This window comes from Polypterus senegalus, chromosome 3 (genome assembly GCF_016835505.1).
Source record: "Polypterus senegalus isolate Bchr_013 chromosome 3, ASM1683550v1, whole genome shotgun sequence".
Classification (NCBI taxonomy): domain Eukaryota; kingdom Metazoa; phylum Chordata; class Cladistia; order Polypteriformes; family Polypteridae; genus Polypterus; species Polypterus senegalus.
The window spans coordinates 173,705,317-173,728,907 of NC_053156.1; the positions used below are offsets into that span (position 1 = coordinate 173,705,317).

The 23,591-nt window shown below is 39.4% G+C and overlaps 1 protein-coding gene across 1 annotated transcript in view; it reads left to right on the plus strand.

Annotated features, from left to right (window-relative positions):
• The first annotated feature begins 463 nt into the window (after nucleotides 1–463).
• Nucleotides 464–23,591, plus strand: part of rsph9 (radial spoke head component 9) — a 35,284-nt gene continuing 12,156 nt past the window's right edge. Inside the window, exons 1-2 of the mRNA XM_039749967.1 lie at nucleotides 464–690; nucleotides 20,461–20,626. Of these exons, the coding sequence (XP_039605901.1) occupies nucleotides 464–690; nucleotides 20,461–20,626 (393 nt within the window). The remainder of the gene's footprint in view (nucleotides 691–20,460; nucleotides 20,627–23,591) is intronic.

Genomic DNA, 23,591 nt, shown 5'->3' on the forward strand with positions numbered 1-23,591 from the left:
GTCTGGGGGAGGGGAATATGTAGCAGGTGCCACATGTACTATTGTCCCGTAGTCAGTTTGCATCTCCTTAGGGTGTACAGCAAGAAGTGGGTTGCTGAGGGTTCCCCAAAAAATAGGAAAATACACCTTTAAGAGAAAGGCATACCGCGGATGGGACTGTTGGGGCTGAAGACGATTTACCTGGAAAAGAAGGGAAAGATAGAGAGAGAGAGAGACATTGAGTGGTGGAGCAAGGAGAAACAGCGAGTTAGCACCAAGAATTCACCTGCGTGCCATCTGCTGGAAGAAGGTTTTATTTTACTCAGAAAAAAGTGTATCAAAAATCAAAATTTACAAGTAAGGAGTGTGTCTGTTTGTAGGTCATTCCATTCAAATTGTAATCTGTTCTTCAACCTCTTCTTTGTTCTGTGTAGATGAGAAGACTGCTGCAGTGCCCAGGAAGTGCTCAGTACACAGAAGAGCAATGGAGTCAAACATCATTCATTTGTCCTTAGACCTTTCTTCATTCAGTGGAATTATTCTTAGTCCAGAACAAAAAGCTGCCCTGCAGAAATCAATGGTGATTTTGAAGAGAGATTATAAATTTAACCGGATTTTATTTTGGGGCAGAATACTAGGAACTAAAGCAGATTATTTTATAGTGAAAGGGCTTGGAAGTGATGAACTGAAAAGCAAGGCTTTTTTATACAGGTATGGAAAAACATTTTGATATATTGCAAGTATATATGTTAAACATCCTGAGCAAAGCATTCTAATTAAAAATAAGAATTAGGTTGCCTTGATATATAGCTGTGTCTTTCAACACCAAGGAAGCTTAGAGAAATTGGGCCTCTGGAAGCTTTAATCTCATTTGTTAGAGTAATGTCTGAGACCATGATGATACCGACATTTACCAAATACAAACTCCCCTCATCCAGGGGCATTAGAGTGTCTATTTTCAGCTCATTTATTTATTTGCTGCAGAGGAAGCTGCATTTCAAAACTATGCTGAGATAATAATATCATTACATAGTTTACTTAAATTCGTAAATGGAAGTCTATGGAAAATTGTTGCATTAAGTATTGTAGCTTTTAGAGATCAGATACTTTTGATTTTGTGAATAAGTGGTTTTTGTTAGTGAAGAGCCAAGTGCATTGGCAGGTGTATAAAAAATGGCAATGGATGAAACATCATTGGAAAATTGGGACTAGAATATGGTGTATTTAGGAGCAATAGGTGGATGGATTTATATTCAAAATCAATTTAGTACTCGCTTTGCATTTAAAAACACCAATAATTAATACAATCTATAGGTAAGTCTCCAACTTTTTTCTTTTCTATACGTTTCTTGGTGTACATTAGACTCATTTAAATGTAACTGAACCTCATTTGTTTAGGAAACATAATACCACTACGGGGGCAAGCTTTTGGCGTCCAACATGCAGTTGTGGCAAGTCTACCGCTCACATTGTGAAAAGGCACACATGTTAATGCTACAGTAGTAGAAGAACGCAACCCAGGGAGACACGGTCGCTCCTCCGAAACCCCCTCTTAAACGGTGATACAATGGGAAACAAATACGTTTTTTTTTACTTGCTCTTTGCTCAATCAGCTGCTGACTTGCTGCTGCACCTGCTGTGCCACATAATCTGCATCTTGTGTGGCGCTTCAAACATTTAAAAGCCTGTACAGCAGCTGTCCTACTCTTTGTCTTTTATTTCCGGCCCTAGACGTGGTTAAATCTCTTGGCACAAAGTCTCATCATCTCATGGGATGTGAGTTCTTGATAGTTTTTAGTTTATAATTTAAAAACGGAATAAGAATCTGGAAATCTAATAACATCACATTAAAGGTTGATAAATTCTGAAAAGAATGATACCAAACATTTTAAAATAAGCCAGATTTAAAGCGTGACAAACAACGTGTCATAAAATCATTCCACTTTTAGGCTTAGGATTATATATATATATGTATAGAGTAGATTTATAATATCATTAATAAGCAGGAGGATTACTGTAACAGGATAAATGTCCATGTATTGACACAAAAGATGGGATATAAGACACTCACTTAGTATTTCCTCTTTTGGAATCTAAGCATGACATATCAGTTAGCTCATTATTATTTGCTAGAATGCAGTAGTTAATGGAGGACTGTACTGCTGCATAACAACCTGTTGTTTCCAGTGTAGTCAATCAAAATCAGAATCACTTTTATTCACCAATACTTAATGTAAAGGAATTTGATTTGGTAGATCTGGAGCTGCTTATAACACAATGTCACACACAAATAACATACAGTGCATCCGGAAAGTATTCACAGCGCATCACTTTTTCCACATTTTCTTATGTTACAGCCTTATTCCAAAATGGATTAAATTCATTTTTTTCCATGGATTAAATTCATTTTTTTCCTCAGAATTCTACACACAACACCCCATAATGACAACGTGAAAAAGTTTACTTGAGACTTTTTCAAATTTATTAAAAATAGAAATATTGAAAAAGCACATGTACATAAGTATTTACAGCCTTTGCCATGAAGCTCCAAATTGAGCTCAGGTGCATTCCGTTTCCCCTGATCATCCTTGAGATGTTTCTGCAGCTCAATTGGAGTCCACCTGTGGTAAATTCAGTTGATTAGACATGATTTGGAAAGGCACACACCTGTCTATATAAGTTGACAGTTCATGTCAGAGCACAAACCAAGCATGAAGTCAAAGGAATTGTCTGTAGACCTCCGAGACAGGATTGTCTCGAGGCACAAATCTGGGGAAGGTTACAGAAAAATTTCTGCTGCTTTGAAGGTCCCAATGAGCACAGTGGCCACGATCAACCATAAGTGGAAGAAGTTCGAAACCACCAGGACTCTTCCTAGAGCTGGCCGGCCATCTAAACTTAGCGATCGAGGGAGAAGGGCCTTAGTCAGGGTGGTGACCAAGAACCCGGTGGTCACTCTGTCAGAGCTCCAGAGGTCCTCTGTGGAGAGAGGAGAACCTTCCAGAAGGACAACCATCTCTGCAGCAATCCACCAATCAGGCCTGTATGGTAGAGTGGCCAGACAGAAGCCACTCCTTAGTAAAAGGCACATGGCAGCCCACCTGGAGTTTGCCAAAAGGCACCTGAAGGCCTCTCAGACCACGAGGTACAAAATTCTCTGGTCTGTTGAGACAAAGATTGAACTCTTTGGTGTGAATGCCAGGCGTCACGTTTGGAGAAAACCAGGCACCGCTCATCACCAGGCCAATACCATCCCTACAGTGAAGCATGGTGGTGGCAGCATCATGCTGTGGGGATGTTTTTTTAGCAGCAGGAACTGGGAGACTAGTCATGCTAAAGGGAAAGATGACTGCAGCAATGTACAGAGACATCCTGGATGAAAACCTGCTCCAGATTGCTCTTGACCTCGGACTGGGGCGACGGTTTATCTTTCAGCAGGACAACGACCCTAAGCACACAGCCAAGATATCAAAGGAGTGGCTTCAGGACAACTCTGTGAATGTCCTTGAGTGACACGGCCAGAGCCCAGACTTGAATCCGATTGAACATCTCTGGAGAGATCTTAAAATGGCTGTGCACCGACGCTTCCCATCCAACCTGATGGAACTTGAGAGGTGCTGCAAAGAGAAATGGGCGAAACTGGCCAAGGATAGGTGTGCCAAGCTTGTGGCATCATATTCAAAAAGACTTGAGGCTGTAATTGCTGCCAAAGGTGCATCAACAAAGTATTGAGCAAAGGCTGTGAATACTTATGTACATGTGATTTCTCAGTTTAAAATATTTAATAAATTTGCAAAAACCTCAAGTAAACTTTTTTCATGTTGTCATTATGGGGTGTTGTGTGTAGAATTCTGAGGAAAAAATGAATTGAATCCATTTTGGAATGAGGCTGTAACATACGAAAATGTGGAAAAAGTGATGCACTGTGAATACTTTCCTGATGCACTGTATATAGCATAAGTTAAAAAAGTACAAAGTTATAGAATAGTGCAACTTTAAAGGAGATGTGCAAATGATGATGTGCAAGTGAAAGCATGAGTGTGTATACACATGCACACACATACATGTGCATATACTGTACACACACACCCCTTCACACAGTATAACACAAGAATATACAAAGACGACAAGTTAAATTACTGCTTTGAGAGGGCCATGGCTTTGGGAAAGAAACTACTGAGGTGTCTGTTACGTTTTAACTGACTTGGAGCATTTACCAGAGGGGAGTTTTTGGAGTTAGCGATGAACTGAGTGAGATGGGCTCACTGTGATCCTTTTGACATGATTAGTGACATGAGATGTATACATGTCTGCCACAGATGGAAGAGCATAGGCAATTATTTTTTCAGCAGACCTCACAGCACGCTGTAGTTTATTTTTGGAGTGAACCACTGATGAACCAAACCAGACAACAATGGAAAATGTGACTGCACTTTCAATTACGGCTTTATAAAATTGAACTAGGACTGGCCGGGAAATATGCAATTCTTTAGGTGGCATAAAAAGTACAACCACTGCTGAGCCTTCTTAGGAATGGAAGTGGTGTTAATGTCCCAGCTGATAACGTTTCTGATGCTAAAAAATGTGAAGGATTCCACCATATTGACCGCGGCATCATTTATTTCTGGTGGTACAAGTTGAAATTTTTTTTTACTCTCTTGGTGGTATTGCGGACAAGGTTATTGGTAGCACACCAAGACACAAGACAAGACACCTCCTTTATGTAAGCAGTTTCAGTAAGTAGATAATGGTGGTGTCGTCAGTGAATGTAATGATTTTTACTGAACGATCAGTGGACCTGCATTCATTGGTGTTATAGGAATAAAGTTTTTTGGGGGTTTACACAGCTTTTAGGGGCACCTGTGCTAATATGGACACAGTTTGAGAGGTGGGAGTCCACACAGACATATTTTTTCTGGTTTATCAGAAACTTGTAAATCAATTTACAAATCGAGGGATTCAGTTCAATCTGTAGAAGTTCAATTAACAGTTCAGGAACAGTGGAGTTAAAAGCTGAACTGAAGTCTACAAACACTATTCTGGCAGAAGTTCCATTATCATCCAGATACTTCAGCACAAAATGAAGGTCCATGTTGATGGCATCGTCCACAGTTCTATTTGCTTAATATGCAAACGGAAGATGGTCAAAATCAGAGGCAGGAACACACTTCAGATCGGTTAGAACAAGCCGTTCAAATATTTTCATTAGAACTGATGTAACAGCAATAGGCCTCTAATCATTGAGACAGCTTATTTTAACACATTTGTGAACAGGAACAATAATAGAAGATTTAAAGCTATCTGGTATGGTACACTGTGCAGAAGATGCCTGCAAAGAGAGGAGTGAGCTGCCTAGGACAGTGTTTGATTGTTGCAGGTGAGATGGAATCAGGACCGGCTGATGTTGTTGGAGATTTGTATTGCAAACAGCTTCCAGACATCGAATTAAGCTTATAAATCCAGACGTTTCCCCAACAGTCAAACAAGAGGAAGCAACACTTGACCCTAAATAAATATGCTTTATTGAAAACATCTAAAGAGCAAGCCAGATGTTATGTGAACTGGCATTCATGTTGTTCTGAGATAAAATGAAGAACTTTGCTTGCATTGTCCACTTGTTTGCATTCACCCCAAAGTCCAGCTTTTGGATCTTAGGCTGTTGGCTGTGTCCTCTTCAGCTTCATAGGGATAATCTACATTCGTGTTTTTTTAATTTAGTTATACTGTACGTTTCCATGCTCTGAAAACCTGCATTGTAAGTAAATAAAGCCTTGTCGAATGCACTGCCACTAATAAGAATGTACAGTCACACAGGTTGAAATCCTGACAACATTCCCTTGGCTTGTTATTCACTTTGGTTAGAATAACCATGAATGCTGCATGCAAGAAGGTGCTGGAGTTACACTCCTTGGGAACTGCTATGCTAATTTATTTTTGTTTTCAAACGGAACTGCTGTAGGTCTCCAAATTCTACATTACAGATTTCAATATGTCATTTTGTCTGTAGTTCGTAGGCATGTCTAGCAGAGGAGGGTGAAATTGAAAGTGTGAGCCATTGGAGCAGCAAGAAAAGACGTGTTCAGGGTGGAGGAGTATTGGAAAATGCTGAAGGAGATGGAGTAGCAGACATGAGGCCATGTCACGCTGCAACATGTATCATTAAAGACAATAGCCACTGCAGTGCTGTTTCTGTAAAAGACCAAGTCTACTGGGATTTAAAGAAGATACAAGAGTTCATGTATTTGGTTTGTGGGCCAATGAGTAAATCACAGTTAATGGCTGCCAGCTGCACCAAAGATGGGCACTCTATTCAGAGTATAAGCATCATTTAATATTTTTTATTAAATTAGGTGTAATGTTTATGAGACCAAATGCTAGGCAGACATTAAAATGTTCAATTCCAAATGCATCTCAAACAACTTCTCTTTCATTCAGTTTGGATATATAGCACAGATCAGGCGTAATGTGCACAAGATAACTTTTTAGAACATTAGAAACATTTTGACGAGAACACAACATTCAGCCCAACAAACCTCATCAATCCCATTTTTACTCAATTCCTCTAAACTAGTATTAAATCAAGTTGTAAATGTCCCTAAAGCCCTACTGCCCGGCACCCTACTCGGTAGCTTGTTCAATGTGTCTATAGTTTTCTGTGTAAAGAAAACCTTCCCAACATTTGTGTAAAATTTACACTTCACAAGTTTGCAACTGTGTCCCGGTGTTCTTGTTGAGATCATTGTAAAGTATGGATGCTCCAATCAATCGGCTCACAATCTAAATTGGCTGATTTTCACAAAAAAAGACTTGATCCGTGATCAGTAAAAAGGCTGATCACAAAAAACGATATTTTCAGCCCATGCTTTTCTAAACTTTACAGTAATTTAGTTGTAGTGCTCCTTTACACAAGGTATTATGGAAGCTTAGCCAGCGTACGTCCTTTTTTTTTTTTCTTTTCAGAAAGAGCAGTGAGTTCAAGTTTGTTATATCACTGAATGAGAGGAGAGTGGTATATTACCCTTTACGTTAAAGAAAGTGGAATAATAAACTGGAAAAAAAGTTATCGGAGAAGTCATCCTGTGCAACTAAGCTACTGTAAGGAATTCACGCCTATATTTTGTTCTTTAAATTAAAATGGACACTGCTTGAGTTTGGACACCGAGCTTGTTTAAAATGCAGAACCTTACAGTTTTAATTGGAACAAGAAAAGATAAAGACAAATTTGAAATTGCTGCTTGGAAAACAATACAAAATTTTTAAAAGATGTGTACTGTGTTTACAAGTTGTTGCTATGTGTCATACTGCATACGTTTTAGTAAGAAACAAACACTACACAATTAAAATTGTAATCCATATTTTATAATTTGTCTAGCTGATACACTGAAAAAAAAAACAAACCTGTATAAATATAATAAATGTATATTTTATCAGCAAAAATCAGTAGTGCAATTAATGATTTAAAAACATTAAATCATATAAATGCATGTATACTTACATTTAAGCAGCATTTAATTGTCAATATCAATTAATTGTGTGAAAAAATCTATATTATGCAGTATATATTTTTTTGTTGTTGTTAGAAAAAATGGTGAAAACTACCGTTTTTAACTGAACCTTGTTTCAGAAAGGTACATTACAGAAAAAAATAAACAATATGACAGCCTGTAATTATGAGATGCATTTTCTTTTGTGCCATATGTATTATGGATACATATTTTTGTACACATTTTATTAGTTAAAATGATGCACTTTAAGGAAATTTTATTTTAGTATTTTATGGTCACTGAACAATAATCCTACAGAATTTTATTTTGTTAATAAAAAAAATGAATAGTGAACACCAGTGTTCTATAATTTAATTATAAAAATACAAACTTCTGTTTGTCTGGTTATAGAGGAGATAAAACGTTTTTTAAATGGATCGGCCAATCAAGTAACACAAGATCGGTGATTGGTACTGGACTTAAAAAACCTGATTGGAGCATCTCTATTTTAAAGTAACTATCCTGATCCACTGTACTAACTTCCTTCCTACCTTTACGCATTTCCTTTTTGCTTAAACTCTGAAGGCTCAGCTCTTTTAATCTTTCCTCATCGCTCGTAAGCTACACTCCTGGAATCAGCCTAGTTGCTCTTCTCTTGATATTTTCTAGCACTTCTATGTCTTGTTGTAGCCCAGAAATCAAAGCTGCACAAAGCACTTCTAGTGGCATACCAGTACCACTTTGAGAGCCCCCTGCAATAATGGAGGTGGGGGTCCCACCCTAAAAAATATACAATAGAACCCTGATTTAACGCTCACACATTTAGTGCTTTCGCACATTTAACAAGTGCTCTTCTGTGAAGGAGTGTAAGTCTTTTAAGCCTTTGTTTACACGGTATATAAAAGTGACTATCCTGAATTTCACTAGCTTGACTTTTGTCTTGTACAGTATATGTTTTTTTGTTTTTTGACTGCTCTGCAAAATTTTGCAACTTATCCAAATTCATCGACCCCCAAATGTACCCCACATGCAATAAATGAATTAAACAATTTTCACAGACAAATGCAGACTAAAAGATGCTGGTTGCTCTTTTACATCACATCATTTCAATGCTGAATGCGTGCAAATCTGTTTGCTCAAAATGGCAAGGAAGAGTATCAAGTAGCAAAAGACCAGAGCTGTTGCTTTGAGCACATTCATCCCTGTTGGTGTTCTGTACACAGAAACAAGGGGCCCAAAGGACAGGAAACAGGACTGGTGAGAGCGAGAAGAACAGTTTGGATGTCATTTGATAGATAGATAGATAAATACTTCATTAAGAGGGTAGTGTAAATATTGTCAGAGATGGCTGGGGTGGCGACCCGGCTGGGATGCCCAGGAGGACCGGAGGAGGGCTTGCGCCTTCCCCAGACCATCTGGGGGTGACCGCCCTGGTTCCTTTGGGGGCCACGGGTACAGAGCTTTGAAGCTCCATGCTGTAGGGGCCCGTGGCCGCCACCGGGGGCGCCCCCATGCCTTTGGAGCCCTGGACCTCAGCACTTCCGCCACACCAGTAAGTGCTGGGAGGAAGAGGAGCAGGGACACCCGGAGTGCTTCTGGGTTCTGGGGATGCAGCCGGCACTTCCGCCATATGGGGGTGTGCCCGTGGAAGATTGCCGGAACCCACCTGGAGCACATCCGGGTGATAATAAAAGGGGCCGCCTCCCTTCATTCAGCGCGAGAGTCAGGAGTGGAGTGGACTGAGCTGGAGAAGAGAGAAGCAGGTGGTCTGAAGAAGGCATTGTGTGGCCAGGACTGTGGGGACTTTGGGGGTTTGTGGTGCACTTGGAACTGTGTATATATTTGTAAATAAACATCTTTGTGGGTGACATGAACGTGTCTGCCTGTCTGTGTCCGGGCCAGCTTCCACAATATGTAAATACTTTTTGAACAGGTTTGACTCCATTTTTTTTTTTTAAACTAATCATGCTTTTGTTAAAAAAACAATTATCACATTTTACTATATGTGGTAAAATGGGAATTGAGCTGCAGTGTGAATGTAGGCTTTTTTTGGTTTCAAATATCAAATGCAAGGTTATATGCGGAGGTTTACAACAATGTTATACTTTCTCCTGTATTTAAAACTTGTTATCTTCTCCTCTGAAGTTACAAACTAGTCAAACAATTGTTTAGAGTCAATTTGTTGCAGTTTGGAGGAAAACTACTGTAGCATTAACACATAATAATGAAAGCTTGAGACCACAATGTTGTTATGCACTTATTTCTATTCAAATAATTCATATTGTTGTTTCTACCTGGGTCTGGAGCTATCACGTTGTTTAGCCTATTATTTTAAATAAGCTTGTGATTTTCTGCAATGGGAAGAGGTGGAAAGTAGGACAAGCACAAGAAGCCTTTGCTGTCACATATAGCTGCGATACTCAATTCACCTAACATACAGTTCGATAATCTGTTCCTTTTAAGACACGGTCAGCATTTCACAAATTTCCTTTTCCACACGTGCTTTAAGCATAGATGGTATCTTTGGTAGTTTAGCAATGTGACCATTGTTGTTATTTTCTTTTCTCTTCATTGTCAATTAGCTAACACAGGATGATTTCCTTGTGGAAAGCAACACACAAAATATTTTTTTTTTTGCAAAAATTAAACATATGGTTTTGTGACAGAAATTGTAGAGGTCTGGTTAAGTGTCCTTTTGGTCTGGAGCTCCCCAACCACCTCCAGAGGGCTGCAGGGTGATCTGCTACTCTGGTGAACACTCCAGGAGCCATGCATAGAATTCACACTAAAGCATGTTGCACAAACAAAAACAGAAATGTGTGTATAGGCAAAAAAATTCCAATGCATAAAACTGTGCGCAAGCAAAGTTCCACGCGCTTCTCCTTTATAAATCCCAATCATTGTGAGTTTTAATGCTCATGCCTAACTCCTCCCAGAATTTTGCATATTTGAATATTAAAAACAATATACATAGCCCCTTCCATTCAGTGCTAAAACACAATGGTAAAAGCATGTGTAAAAAAGATGAATTTAACCGAATGTAAAGTGGAGGCAAGAAAAATATACAAATTGGTAGTTCAGGCAATGGTATGAGCAACAAAATTAACTTAATGGAATGGCACTCAAAAAAAAAAAAAAAATGGTCAGATGTCAAAGTCGATTTGAAAAGGAAGTGTGTCTGAGTGTCATATGGAAGTGTATTAGGGCCACAGAGAAGAAAAAAAAAGAGACATAGTGAAGAACAAAAAGGTCTATGTCGAGATTAAAGTCGAAATGTGGACTTTAATCTTTAAATTTCCATTTTAATCTCATAGTTTGTCATTAAAGTATAATGTAAACTTTATGTTAAAATTGATGTTTAATTTACTAGAGTTTCTCAAATCCCATTGTAACTAAAGTAGCACAGTAAATGCCTCATATTCTATATGTTCGCCCATCCCAGTCATTCATTGCTATGTACTTTTTAAACGGGCTTTCTCTTATGCTGTCAGGAGGGAGCAGGCAGTGATCACCAAGCAGAATACATTATATTCGTGATATTACAGATCTCTGAACATTTTAGAATACATGATATCAATTTCATGATGAAATGCACTAAAGAATGTATTAAACATGTAGGGCACGGTGGTGCAGCGTTAGCGATGAGGGATAATGGAATAATTTATTGCAGCAGTATTGATTCTGTCAAACATACTAACCCCCAATTGCTGTTCTTCTGTTTTATTTTTCCACATAAATCACCATACAATAAGCATCTATAAGAAATGTAAAACCAGCCTTAAGCTTAGAACACCAGTTCTTCTAAACTTTTGATGAATATTGAAAATTCTTTATTGTACATGTTTAATTATTCCATCAGTCCATCCATCCAGGGTGCTGCCAGTCCCAGCAAGCATAGAGCATGAGGCAGGAACAATCCCTGGACGGGGCACTGGCTCATCGCTAACGCTGCACCACCATCTTCTTTCGGCTGCTCCCATTAGGGGTTGCCACAGCGGATCATCTTCTTCCATATCTTTCTGTCCTCTGCATCTTGTTCTGTTACACCCATCACCTGCATGTCCTCTCTCACCACATCCATAAATCTTCTCTTAGGCCTTCCTCTTTTCCTCTTTCCTAGCAGCTCTGTCTTTAACATTCTTTTCCCAATATACCCAGCATCTCTCCTCCTATGCCCCCATACTGTTAATTATTAACAGTATAAATTATTTAAATGAAGTTAATAATTTATCTGTAAAATATACATACTTCAATGCATTTCATCATAAAAATGATAACCAATATACATCCTAGTATTCTAACAGCACACAGCTTGAAGAGGGTAGCTCTTGGAAATCTAAATCGACTTAGAAGCCAATCATCATCATCTGTAAATATGTGCTCTCTTCTATTGAATTGAATTCCTTTATTGTCATTGCATTGTGCAATGAAATTCAATATGCAACTCCTCCATAAACTTATTTTTCTGTAATAAAAAATAATATGATATTAATAAAAATAATATGATAAATAACAAAATGAGAAGTATACAATATGAAAGCATAAGTAATATATACATGTACATATAGTGCAAATGGTATTATTATAGCAGTGCAAGTTTAAAGTTCGGTAATTGTACATAGAAGTATTAACATTTCTGCCAGGAGCACTTGATGGACTGATTTGAGTGCATTTATAGGTCTTGGGATGTAGAGAAAAGCCAAGCAAAATGACACCTTTTATTGGCTAACTAAAAAGATTACAGTATGCAAGCTTTTGAGGCAACTCAGGCCCCTTCTTCAGGCAAGATTACATGTATGTAAGTGTGTGTGTGTGTATAGGTTTGGTCACTGAGTGCAAGGGAAAAATAATAAATTATAGTCTATAAGTTATTAAACAGTAAAACATTAACGTTTTAAGAAGTACAGGTACATTGAAATTACATTTTCTATGTGAACGTTCAAATTTGTGCCTCTGGTAATGTGCCTTACCGGCATTTAAAGAAAATTAGTTTTGTGTCCTCTGCAGTGTTAAGAGAGAAAGGCTTTGGTTTGGGATAAAAGGAAAAAAGGTGTAAAGAAAGGAAAGTTGCCTTTTTCTTTTATATAGTATAGAGAGATGTGTTCGCTGACGTTATGATCGCCTTTTGGGGACAGTCGCGGTGGGTCTTGTGTAGACTGGTGAGACGTCCCGCCATTAATCGGCTGTGATGGCACTGTCAGTCCTCCACTCCTGTGCGTGTCTTCATAATCCGAGCTGAGGACCTCATAATCGTATACGTGCAAAAGAAAGTGTGAATCGCCTTAATATTATTTTGCCGTGGTGTAGAAAAGGGGTCCCGTGTTTGCACTTGTCTGGGCTATAGCGCAGGGGGAGGATGAAAAAAATTAAAAGTGCTCACTTTGACTTAAGGCAGAAGCGCAGTCAGCGTCTCAAAGGCCGGCACAGCTATGCACGCGTGCTGGCTGCTCGACTTTTGCTGGGCAGGAGACCCCAGTTTTTGCAGACACGTTCATGATATCAAAAGTCTCAGCGCTCTTTGGAGGTCATTCATATATTATATGATATATATATATATATCAAAATACCCGCACCTCGCAGCGGAGAAGTAGTGTGTTAAAGAAGTAATGAAAAAGAAAAGGAAACATTTTAATAATAACGTAACATGATTGACATTGTCATGAGTGTTGCTGTCATATATATGCCTGCCTAAATAAGTCACCCTCGCTTTGCTCTTACTTTTTACCGCTCATTTAATCATGGCTAGTGGCGGAAAAATTATAAAATGGAAGGAGGATGGCTTTACCAAAACAATTATTGATGGCGAATCGATTATTCATAAAGCTTGAATTGGTGATCTGTTTTTCTGTGTTAACCTCATATTTTTCATACTTCTTCTCAAACTAAGGTGGTGCGAGGGTAAAATGAATCGGATGCGCTGATCAATGTAATCGTGTACCAGGAAATCATGCATTGACAAAAGCTCCCTTTGCTTGTAATGCAAAGTGTGATTAAATGCATTATTTTTAACGTTATGGAGCACATGCATCAAGCTTCTCAGCTGTGCTTGTGCTAAGAAAAGGAAAGATTTTAAAAATAACGTAACACGATTGTCAATGTGACCTTTTGTAAGTAGTGCCTGGAGGATTCAGTGTGTAGAAACTCTAGAGACAGCGTGTGTATTAACTTGTGGATTTTTCTGTGAGTATTTGGTGGCAGTCTGACGAAGTTGCTTCGAAGACGGCGTTAGCGCTGAGCTCAGCTCAGAGCGAAATAATGAATGGGAGGGAGATGATGACGTGACTCCCCACCCGCCTTAACTGTCAATCCCCACAAACACAGTCTCTGAATTTGCATAAGCACACCCCTTCACCTACAATTTTAACTTAGTTACAAAGTGATCAAAACTCTCGTTTATATCCTGCGTCCTCTCATTAAACTTGTATCCCGCATTACCTGTGGGCATGTGAAACGCCAGCGGTAGCCTGTCTATGAACTTAATTTAAAGTTTAGGTTTACACCTTGCTTTCTTTCCGAGGCAGCAACACTCATGAATATGGTAGTATATGTCACTCGCTCGCTTCTTATTGTTTCGCTGCCTTCTCAATTATATAATGCATGTTTTCTTAAGCGCTTTTTGGAGGTCTTCCTGGTTTTCTACACACTGCGTTGACAGTCAGTTCACGTGATTACGTGGGAGGCGTGATGATGTCACATGAAACTCCGCCCCCCACGTCTTTCCAGCTCAACTCTATTACAGTTAATGGAGAAAAATACCTTCCAGTTATGACCATTAGGCGTAGAATTTCGAAATGAAACCTGCCCAACTTTTGTAAGTAAGCTGTAAGGAATGAGCCTGCCAAATTTCAGCCTTCTACCTACACGGGAAGTTGGAGAATTAGTGATGAGTCAGTGAGTGAGTGAGTGAGTGAGTGAGGGCTTTGCCTTTTATTAGTATAGATATATATCTATGTGTGTGTGTGAATTTACTAACCCCCTTAAACACTCAAGGATAAATGTTACCTGGGTCTTTGTTTATAAAACTTAGCATGGACTTGATTGTGAAAATATGCACTTGCCAAAAAAACAGGAAAATGCATACAATTATTAAAAAAATTAAAAAATAATTATAAAACCTGGCATACACACATTTCCATGCAATTTACCTTTATAATTCACAAACATCTTGTAAATGTATATTTGTGAACACGCTTCAGTGCTAATGGACGTCATACATATGCAATCACAATGCTGCAGACATTTATTGGCTAGTAGAGAGACTCCATCCAGATGCATCAAGACCCTGCCACCTGCATTCAAGAACATCTGGCTGCACTCAGTAATTGAGTGTGCAAGATCATACATGGCATTATAGCGCCTGTCCTCTCCTCATTCTGGAGGCCCAGAAAAGGCGCCAGGTGTCAGCATCTGAGCAGGTAGCCACTATCACCTGGCACATGCAATTACATGATTGCTATTACAATGAATAGTAGAAGCCACATGAAACACTGAAGTTCAGCCAGTTACCTCACCTACATTACCACATACCTTGGATGAGCTCTGAAGATGTCCTTCAGAAGTCAATGCATATTATAATAATAACTCAATGATATGAATTCTGATACACGCGAGTCATCATTTAGCTGGTCTTATGCATTTCCCTGCTTAATCATGAGTGCTGCCACTTCTCAGTTACTCTGAAATATTGCAAACACATGTGTCAGAGTTGCTGTAAATATATGCAAGCTTTTGCATCAAGATTTCTTTAATAAATTCAGATGTTTGCAAGCCTAGTTCCATATGCACATTTGAGTCACTTTTTGTGCGTATGTAAGCTTTACAAATGAATCCCCAGGTCCAGATGATTTATGTTTCAGCCTCAGCAGTAATTTTCCCACTACAACATTTCAACGTTTCTTGTGAAATTGTGCTATGACTTTTCAGACACCCTAGTAGAGCATTGCAAAAAAACTGAATTCTAGGCCGGCAACATCCAGAATAAGATTGGTTCCAAACCTGGATGGAATGATAGTGAAACATATAAACATTCACTAACTCACACAGATCCAGTTTGCTGTTGTCAGCTAACATAACTTCCATGTCTTTGAGACGCAGAAGAAACCTACTGTATGTATATATGAAGCAATGAGCAAAATCTACACAATGACCAAGATAAGTATTAAATGCAGGCCACCTTCAGCTGTGAGTTTATTTCACTAAAAACTGCACAATATTGTGACGTACTGCTGCTAGTGAAAGACGACCACTGGTGGATTATTCAATCGTATTCCCTAATCCATATATGTATGGAGGGGAGGACTGATGAAATTTCACCAGAATAGCCTATAACTGTTTTGGCCCTTTACTGTACCCTTTACTGTATACTGAAAACTTCCAGAATATTTTGAGGGTGACTAGTAGTTGTAAATCTTTCACTGCAATAAACCTTTCTTTTTTAAAACATTCAACGTATTTTTTGAGCACACCTCATACATATTAGGAAAAGCCTTTTCAGTAACTGGATGGATAGCTATAGGACTCCTTATTTCATAAAACATACTAGAATGAATCAGTTCATCTATAATCTAAATTATTTCCCTTACAGTCAAATGTACTCTTGTGTGGCTCCATTAATTACGTTTATCTGGTCTTCTTGTGTAGTATTAATACCGTAAGATAGATAGATTTAGATAGATACTTTATTAATCCCCAAGGGGAAATTCACATACTCCAGCAGCAGCATACTGATAAAAACAATATTAATTAAAGAGCAATAAAAAAAGCAGTAAGCAGTGCAAGTTAAAAAATGCAAGGTGGAGAATGTGAGGCAGGTATAATAGTCTATAATATTGTATAGTGTTAATGTTTCCCCCCTCCCCCGGGTGGAATTGAAGAGTCACATAGTGTGTGGGAGGACCGATCTCCTCAGTCTGTCAGTGGAGCAGGATAGTGACAGCAGTCTGTTGCTGAAGCTGCTCCTCTGTCTGGAGATGATCCTGTTCAGTGGATGCAGTGGATTCTTCATGATTGACAGGAGCCTGCTCAGCGCCTGTCGCTGTGCCAGGGATGTCAAACTGTCCAGCTCAATGCCTATAATAGAGCCTGCCTTCTTCACCAGTTTGTCCAGGCATGAGGCGTCCCTCTTCTTTATGCTGCCTCCCCAGCACACCACCGCGTAGAGGGCGCTCGCCACAACAGGCTGATAGAACATCTGCAGCATCTTATTGCAGATGTTGAAGGACACCAGCCTTCTAAGGTATATTCGGCTCTGTTCTCTCTTGTACAGAGCATCAGTGTTGGCAGTCCAATCCAATTTATCATCCACCTGCACTCCCAGGTATGTATGGGTCTGCACTCTCTGCACACAGTCAACTCTGATGATGACTGGGTCCATGAGTGGCCTGGACCTCCTAAAATCCACCACCAGCTCTTTGGTTTTGCTTGTGTTCAGTTGTAGGTGGTTTGAGTCACACCATTTAACAAAGTCCTTGATTAGGTTTCTATACTCCTCCTCCTGCCCACTCCTGATGCAGCCCACAATAGCAGTGTTGTCAGCGAACGTTTTCACATAGCAGGACTCCGAGTTGTATTGGAAGTCTGATGTATATAGGCTGAACAGGACCGGAGAAAGCACAGTCCCCTGCAGCGCACCTGTACTGCTGACCACAATGTCAGACCTGAAGTTCTCGAGACGCACATACTGAGGTGTCTGTCTGTAAGATAGTTCAAGATCCATGCCTCCAGGTATGAATCTACTCCCATCTCTGTCTGCTTGTCCCTAAGGAGCTGAAGTTGGATGGTGTTGAAGGCACTAGAGAAGTCCAGAAACATAATTCTCACTGTACTACTGCCTCTGTCCAAGTAGGACAGCAAGTAGGAGAGGGATCAGTGTAGCATATAGATGATGGCATCCTCCTCTCCCACCTTCTCCTGGTATGCGAACTGCAGAGGGTCGAGGGCATGGCAGACCTGTGGCCTCAGGTGGTGAAGCAGCAGCCGCTCCATGGTCTTCATCACATGTGATGTCAGTGCGACAGGCCTAAAGTCATTCAGCTCACCAGGATGTAATACCTTTGGGACAAGGGTGATGCAAGATGTTTTCCAAAGCCTCTGGACTCTCCCCTGTTCCAGGCTCAGGTTGAAGATGCACTGTAGAGGACTCCCCAGCTCCAACACACAGGCTTTCAACAGTCGTGGCAATACTCCATCTCAGAGATTAGCACAAGTGCCTCAGGGTGTTGTGTTTGCAGTTTAGCAACAGCAGAGTGGATGATGTCACACGCTATTTCCACGTCCACCCGAGGAGGGAAGTAAACAATAACAACAATGACGTGTCCAAACTATCTGGGCAAGCAGTAGGGACAAAGACTCACGGCCAACAGTTCGATGTCCCTGCAGCAAGTGGAGATTTTAACGTTTACATGTCCATGGTTACACCACCTTGTGTTCACATAGAGAGTGAGTCCTCCTCCTTTCCACTTCCCTCAGGTATTTGTGTCTCTGTCCGCTCTAACTGTGCTAAACCCAGGTAGCTCCATGTTAGCATCTAGAATGCTAGTTGTTAGCCACATTTCACAAAAACACAACAAACTGCATTCTCTCTAGGTCCTGACATTTTTCACCAGGGCAGCCAGTTTATCGATCTTATTTGGTAGAAAGTTCACATTTCCCAGGATCACCGAAGGCTTGTATCGCCATTTCCTCGCTAGCCGCTTAGCCTTTAGCTTAGCGCCAGCTCTGCTGCCACAATACCGCCTTCTTACCTCGTCGGATAAATAGGGAACCACACCGGCTTGGGCCTTTGTTCTCGCCGCTAGAAGTTGACTACCTGAATAGATGAGTCTCGGCATGTAAAAATCCATGTCCAGAAAAAGGTAGAGAGATAAAGAACATAAAGTTGTACATGGAGCTACTGGAAAGGCTGCCACTCAACGGTGGCGCCTACCACTAAGACTAAAGACATTAAGTACAACATGGTAGTGGGTGTCTGAGTAGTGAATTGTTAACACTACAGCTGTTGGATTTCAACAACAACAGTAACACAGGTATATCAAGGATAAAAAGAAAAAACATCCAAACAGTTGTGGTCTTTTGGATGGAAAATGACCATTACCAAAACTGTCACATGGATGGTTAATGAGAACCATTGGCTATGGTACTGAGCTTAGTAGATGGAGTTGCTCTTTATTAAACTAAATAACCTCAGCCTTCCTTGCCGAGTGAATTATACAGTAAAAGAGTTTCATGAAGATGTATGATTTAAATTACATCTTATGAGCTTGTGTGTATTTGTAAAACAATCTAAGCTGAAATGCAGCTAGACTCCTGTACCCATTCTCTTGCCCAGAACTAGATAAATAGGTTCAGAATATGGATGCATGAATTGAATAAAACATAACAGCCAAGCATTTTGGGTTGAGCTTTCTATGGCTTTGAATTACGGCATGATTAGAACACTTGCCAAATCTTTTACGGGAACCATAGCCCAATTAACACCATTGTTACAGACAAAATGGCACGACTGCACTTGACCAGGATCTGTACAAATGTATGCTTCTGAGCAGCAGTCTACTTAGGTTGCACTAAGTAGTATCTCATTTAGTTATCTTAAAAAGTATGCAACATGCTTCACTGCTTGAATCACTATTATAAGACATATAGGATTTTTGTTATGTTACTTTCACCTTTCTATGTTCAGTTTTATCAATATATATTCAGTGGTTGCTCCTATGCTCTGTATGCGTATTGCTATGGAGGAAGACCTAGTGATGCAGACGTTAGGGCTGTTGTGACACGGATTCAGTATTCTGACTTTGAGTTCTGTGGCCAGATGTTATCTGTATAGGGTATATTCTCATGTATAAATATATTTGATTACATTACAGTTCCTTTGATATAGAGTTTCTTTTTAAATGGATTCAGAAGGTATTCAGACTCCTTTACTTTCTTCACATTTTGTTATGCTGAAGCCTTATCCGACAATAGTTTAAATTTATTTTTCCTCTATCAAACAAAACCAGAATGACAAAGTGAAAACAGGACTTTAGAATTTTTTGAAAATGTGTCAATGTAATACTTCAGTTTTTTAAATTTTATTAGAAGTATTCAGACTCTTTGCTATGACACTTGAAATCTGGATCAGGTGCATTCTAATGAGGATCATTGAGATGTTTCCGTAACTTGTTTGGAGTTCACCTCTGGTCAATTCCATTGATTGGACGTGATAAGGAAAGGCACACACCTGTCTACTGAAGGTCCCACAGATGACAGTGTGTATCAGTGCAAAAAACAAGAGCTTAGAGACAGGACTGTGTTGAGACACTAATTTGGGGAAGGCTACAAAAATTCCTGCAGCACTGAAGATTCCCGAGAGCAAAGCTGCTTTCAGAATACTTAAAAAGAACTATGGAACAACCGTGACTCTTCCAGGAATTAGCCATCCGGCTAAATTGATCAATTTGGGAGAGTAGGTCTTTAGTAAGACAAGTGACCAAGAACCCAATATTTATTCTGGCTGAGCTTCACAGAACCTGCAGGGAGATGGATGGAATTTCCAGGAGGGTACCCATCATTGTAACACTCTGTCATTTGAGCCTTTATGACAAAGTGGCCAAAATGTTAAAAAAAGAAATGAAGGGGTCAGAATACTTTGAGAAGGCACTGTATTTGGTTTTCTTCACTATAGGCCCTGCAAACCAAAGTAACACTTTTTGTAATTTATGAATTGCTGAATTAACTAAAGCAACTGTGTAGAAAGTGTTTCTAATCCAATTAATACTGACAATGGCATCTTTAATGTATATTCCTTAAATAACAGATGAATATTATTCATTTTTCTGTTTTACTTAAATTTAATTATATCTTAAAGATAAAAAAACTATTGAAAATGCCAAATTTCCCTTGCTATTCATAAGAAATAAAAAATAAGAAAGCACTGCTGATCATTTTGAACTACAGCTAAAGTACAGTGCACTACTTGGATATCCTTTAACATTATGTCTTGTCCCATTTCCTTCAGTTTTAACTGCCTCGACTGGTTTCTGCTTCCTCAAGCAACGAGAGAGATTATAACCTCCTCATATGCGATTAAAGGGAGATTTATAGGAGATCCTTCTTATGTGTATATTTATGTAGAAACTGAAATTGTGGGTGAAGGAGAAGATGCACAAGAAGAGGAGCTCACAGTAAGTATAATACAATTGGGAATGCATTCATGTGGCAGGGGGCTAGCAACAATGATATTCACGAATGGCACACAAGTACATTATGAAAGGTTGCCCACTCTTAAATGTGCAAAAATGGACAACAATGCAACTCCCTGCTGATGTATTTTAAACTGTCGAAAGAAACACACACACAGAAGAGTACAAAGTCAGCACTATTGCCTTCTAACAGATACCCACAGACATGCCCATCTTGTTGTACCACTTTTGAAGCCACAATCAAAAAACAGTTATATAGTGTCAAACCTGAATATAAAGCATATTGTGTTATAATAAATAAGTACATGTGCAAGTAGACATGTCGCTTTGCTTTGGCATGGGTGCATGCTCAAATAGGGTGGATAAAGCCTCATAAGCAGGAAGTGCAAGGGCAACAGAGATAGGAAGAAGTTATGGGGATGGGAAAAACTGATGTTCATTTGTCCTATTCAGTATCTTGACAGTGGTTTGTGGTCTATTAGAGTGCAAGCATAATTGCTTTACCTTATGCTTTATATAAAGCTCAAGGTCAAGGTGGCTCTATCAGAGCAAAGTGTGATCTGATGCCCCTAAAACTTCGTAGGTCCATCTCCAAGCCATCATAAATCCTAGAAGTCTTGAGATGAACCTTGGGGGGATCTTTAAAGGGCTGTTTTTTGATAGTGTCAATACTGAGCTTTGAGTTAGAAAATGAGCAGAATCTTAGAAAGATCATTAATTTAGTGTGAGAGAGAAACTGGACATGAGAGAGTAGAATCAAGGTGTTTTTTTTGAAGATGATAAATGGTGGACTGACTCATTCTGGGTTTGAATTCTCCCATGGATGCTTAATATTCATGTTAATGACCATGTGGTGAATAGCAATGAAGTTGGTTACCACATGACAGCTGGCATTATTATGTAAATACAGATAAAAAGACTAACAATCGTGCAAAGTTTTCATGCAACGCTCATTTTTCTTCAAAATTATACATCATATAGTATACATCTATATCTAATTTTTTTTGTCTTCCTTAGGAGAATACAACGATACTCTCATGTCAATACAACCAATTTAACGTGCATACTGTATGTCAAACAAATTTCCTAAAATACATTCGCTCCGCTAAGAACAGTAGTAGTTCACTTGTGTGTTAGCAGTTGTCAAATAAAGCTTATGTAATGGCACAAGCTTACAAATTGTAAAACTGCATAAATGTTTAAATGCCGGCAAAATCATGACTGGTGATCATGGAGGAGAAATTGTATTCCTTCTGTGTATTAAGTTAGATGATACTTCAGCAAGAAGTTTACCATTCATCTTGCATAGACAATAATTTCCAATAGCTTTAGCATTTGCTATAACCATAAATAAATCTACGTGCCAGAGTTTTGATTGTGGTAAATACAGTTAGGTCCATAAATTTTTGGACAGAGACAACTTTTTTCTAATTCTGGTTCTGTACATTACCACAATGAATTTTAAATGAAACAACTCAGATGCAGTTGAAGTGCAGACTTTCAGCTTTAATTCAGTGGGGTGAACAAAAGATTGCATAAAATGTGAGGCAACTAAAGCATTTTTTTAACACGATGTCTTTATTTCAGGGGCTTAAAAGTAATTGGACAAATTAAATAACTGGAAATAAAATGTTCATTTCTAATACTTGGTTGAAAACCCTTTGCTGGCAATGACAGCCTCAAGTCTTGAACTAATGGACATCACCAGATGCTGGGTTTCCTCCTTTTTAATGCTCTGCCAGGCCTTTACTGCAGCGGCTTTCAGTTGCTGTTTGTTTGTGGGCCTTTCTGTCCGAAGTTTAGTCTTCAATAAGTGAAATGCCTGTTTAATTGGGTTAAGATCAGGTGACTGACTTGGCCATTCAAGAATTTTCCACTTCTTTGCTTTAATAAACTCCTGGGTTGCTTTGGCTGTATGTTTTGGGTCATTGTCCATCTGTATCATGAAACGCCACCCAATCAATTTGACTGCATTTAGCTGGATTTGAGCAGACAGTATGTCTCTGAACACCTCAAAATTAATTTGGCTGCTTCTGCCCTGTGTCACATCATCAATAAACACTAGTGTCCCAGTGCCACTGGCAGCCATGCACGCCCAGGCCATCACAATCCTCCACCGTGTTTTACAGATGATGTGGTATGCTTTGGATAATGAGCTGTTCCACGCCTTCTCCATACTTTTTCTTGCCATCATTCTGGTAGAGGTTGATCTTGGTTTCATCTGTCCAAAGAATGTTTTTCCAGAACTGTGCTGGCTTTTTTAGATGTTCTTTAGCAAAGTCCAATCTAGCCTTTCTATTCTTGAGGCTTATGAGTGGCTTGCACCTTGCAGTGCACCCTCTGTATTTACTTTCATGCAGTCTTCTCTTTATGGTAGACTTGGATATCGATACGCCGACCCCCTGGAGAGTGTTGTTCACTTGGTTGGCTGTTGTGAAGGGGTTTCTCTTCACCTTGGAAATGATTCTGCGATCATCCACCACTGTTGTCTTCCGTGGACGTCCAGGTCTTTTTGCGTTGCTCAGTTCACCAGTGCTTGTTTTCTTTCTCAGGATGTACCAAACTGTAGATTTTGCCACTCGTAATATTGTAGCAATTTCTCGGATGGATTTTTTCTGTTTTTGCAGCTTCAGGATGGCTTCTTTCACCTGCATGGAGAGCTCCTTTGACCGCATGTTGTCTGTTCCCAGCAAAATCTTCCACATGCAAGCACCACACCTCAAATCAACTCCAGGCCTTTTATCTGCTTAATTGATAATGACATAACGACGGACTTGCCCACACCTGCCCATGAAATAGTCTTTGAGTCAATTGTCCAATTACTTTTGAGCCCCTGAAATGAAGGGATTGTGTTAAAAAAATGCTTTAGTTGCCTCACATTTTTATGCAATTGTTTTGTTCAACCCACTGAATTAAAGCTGAAAGTCTGCAGTTCTACTGCATCTGA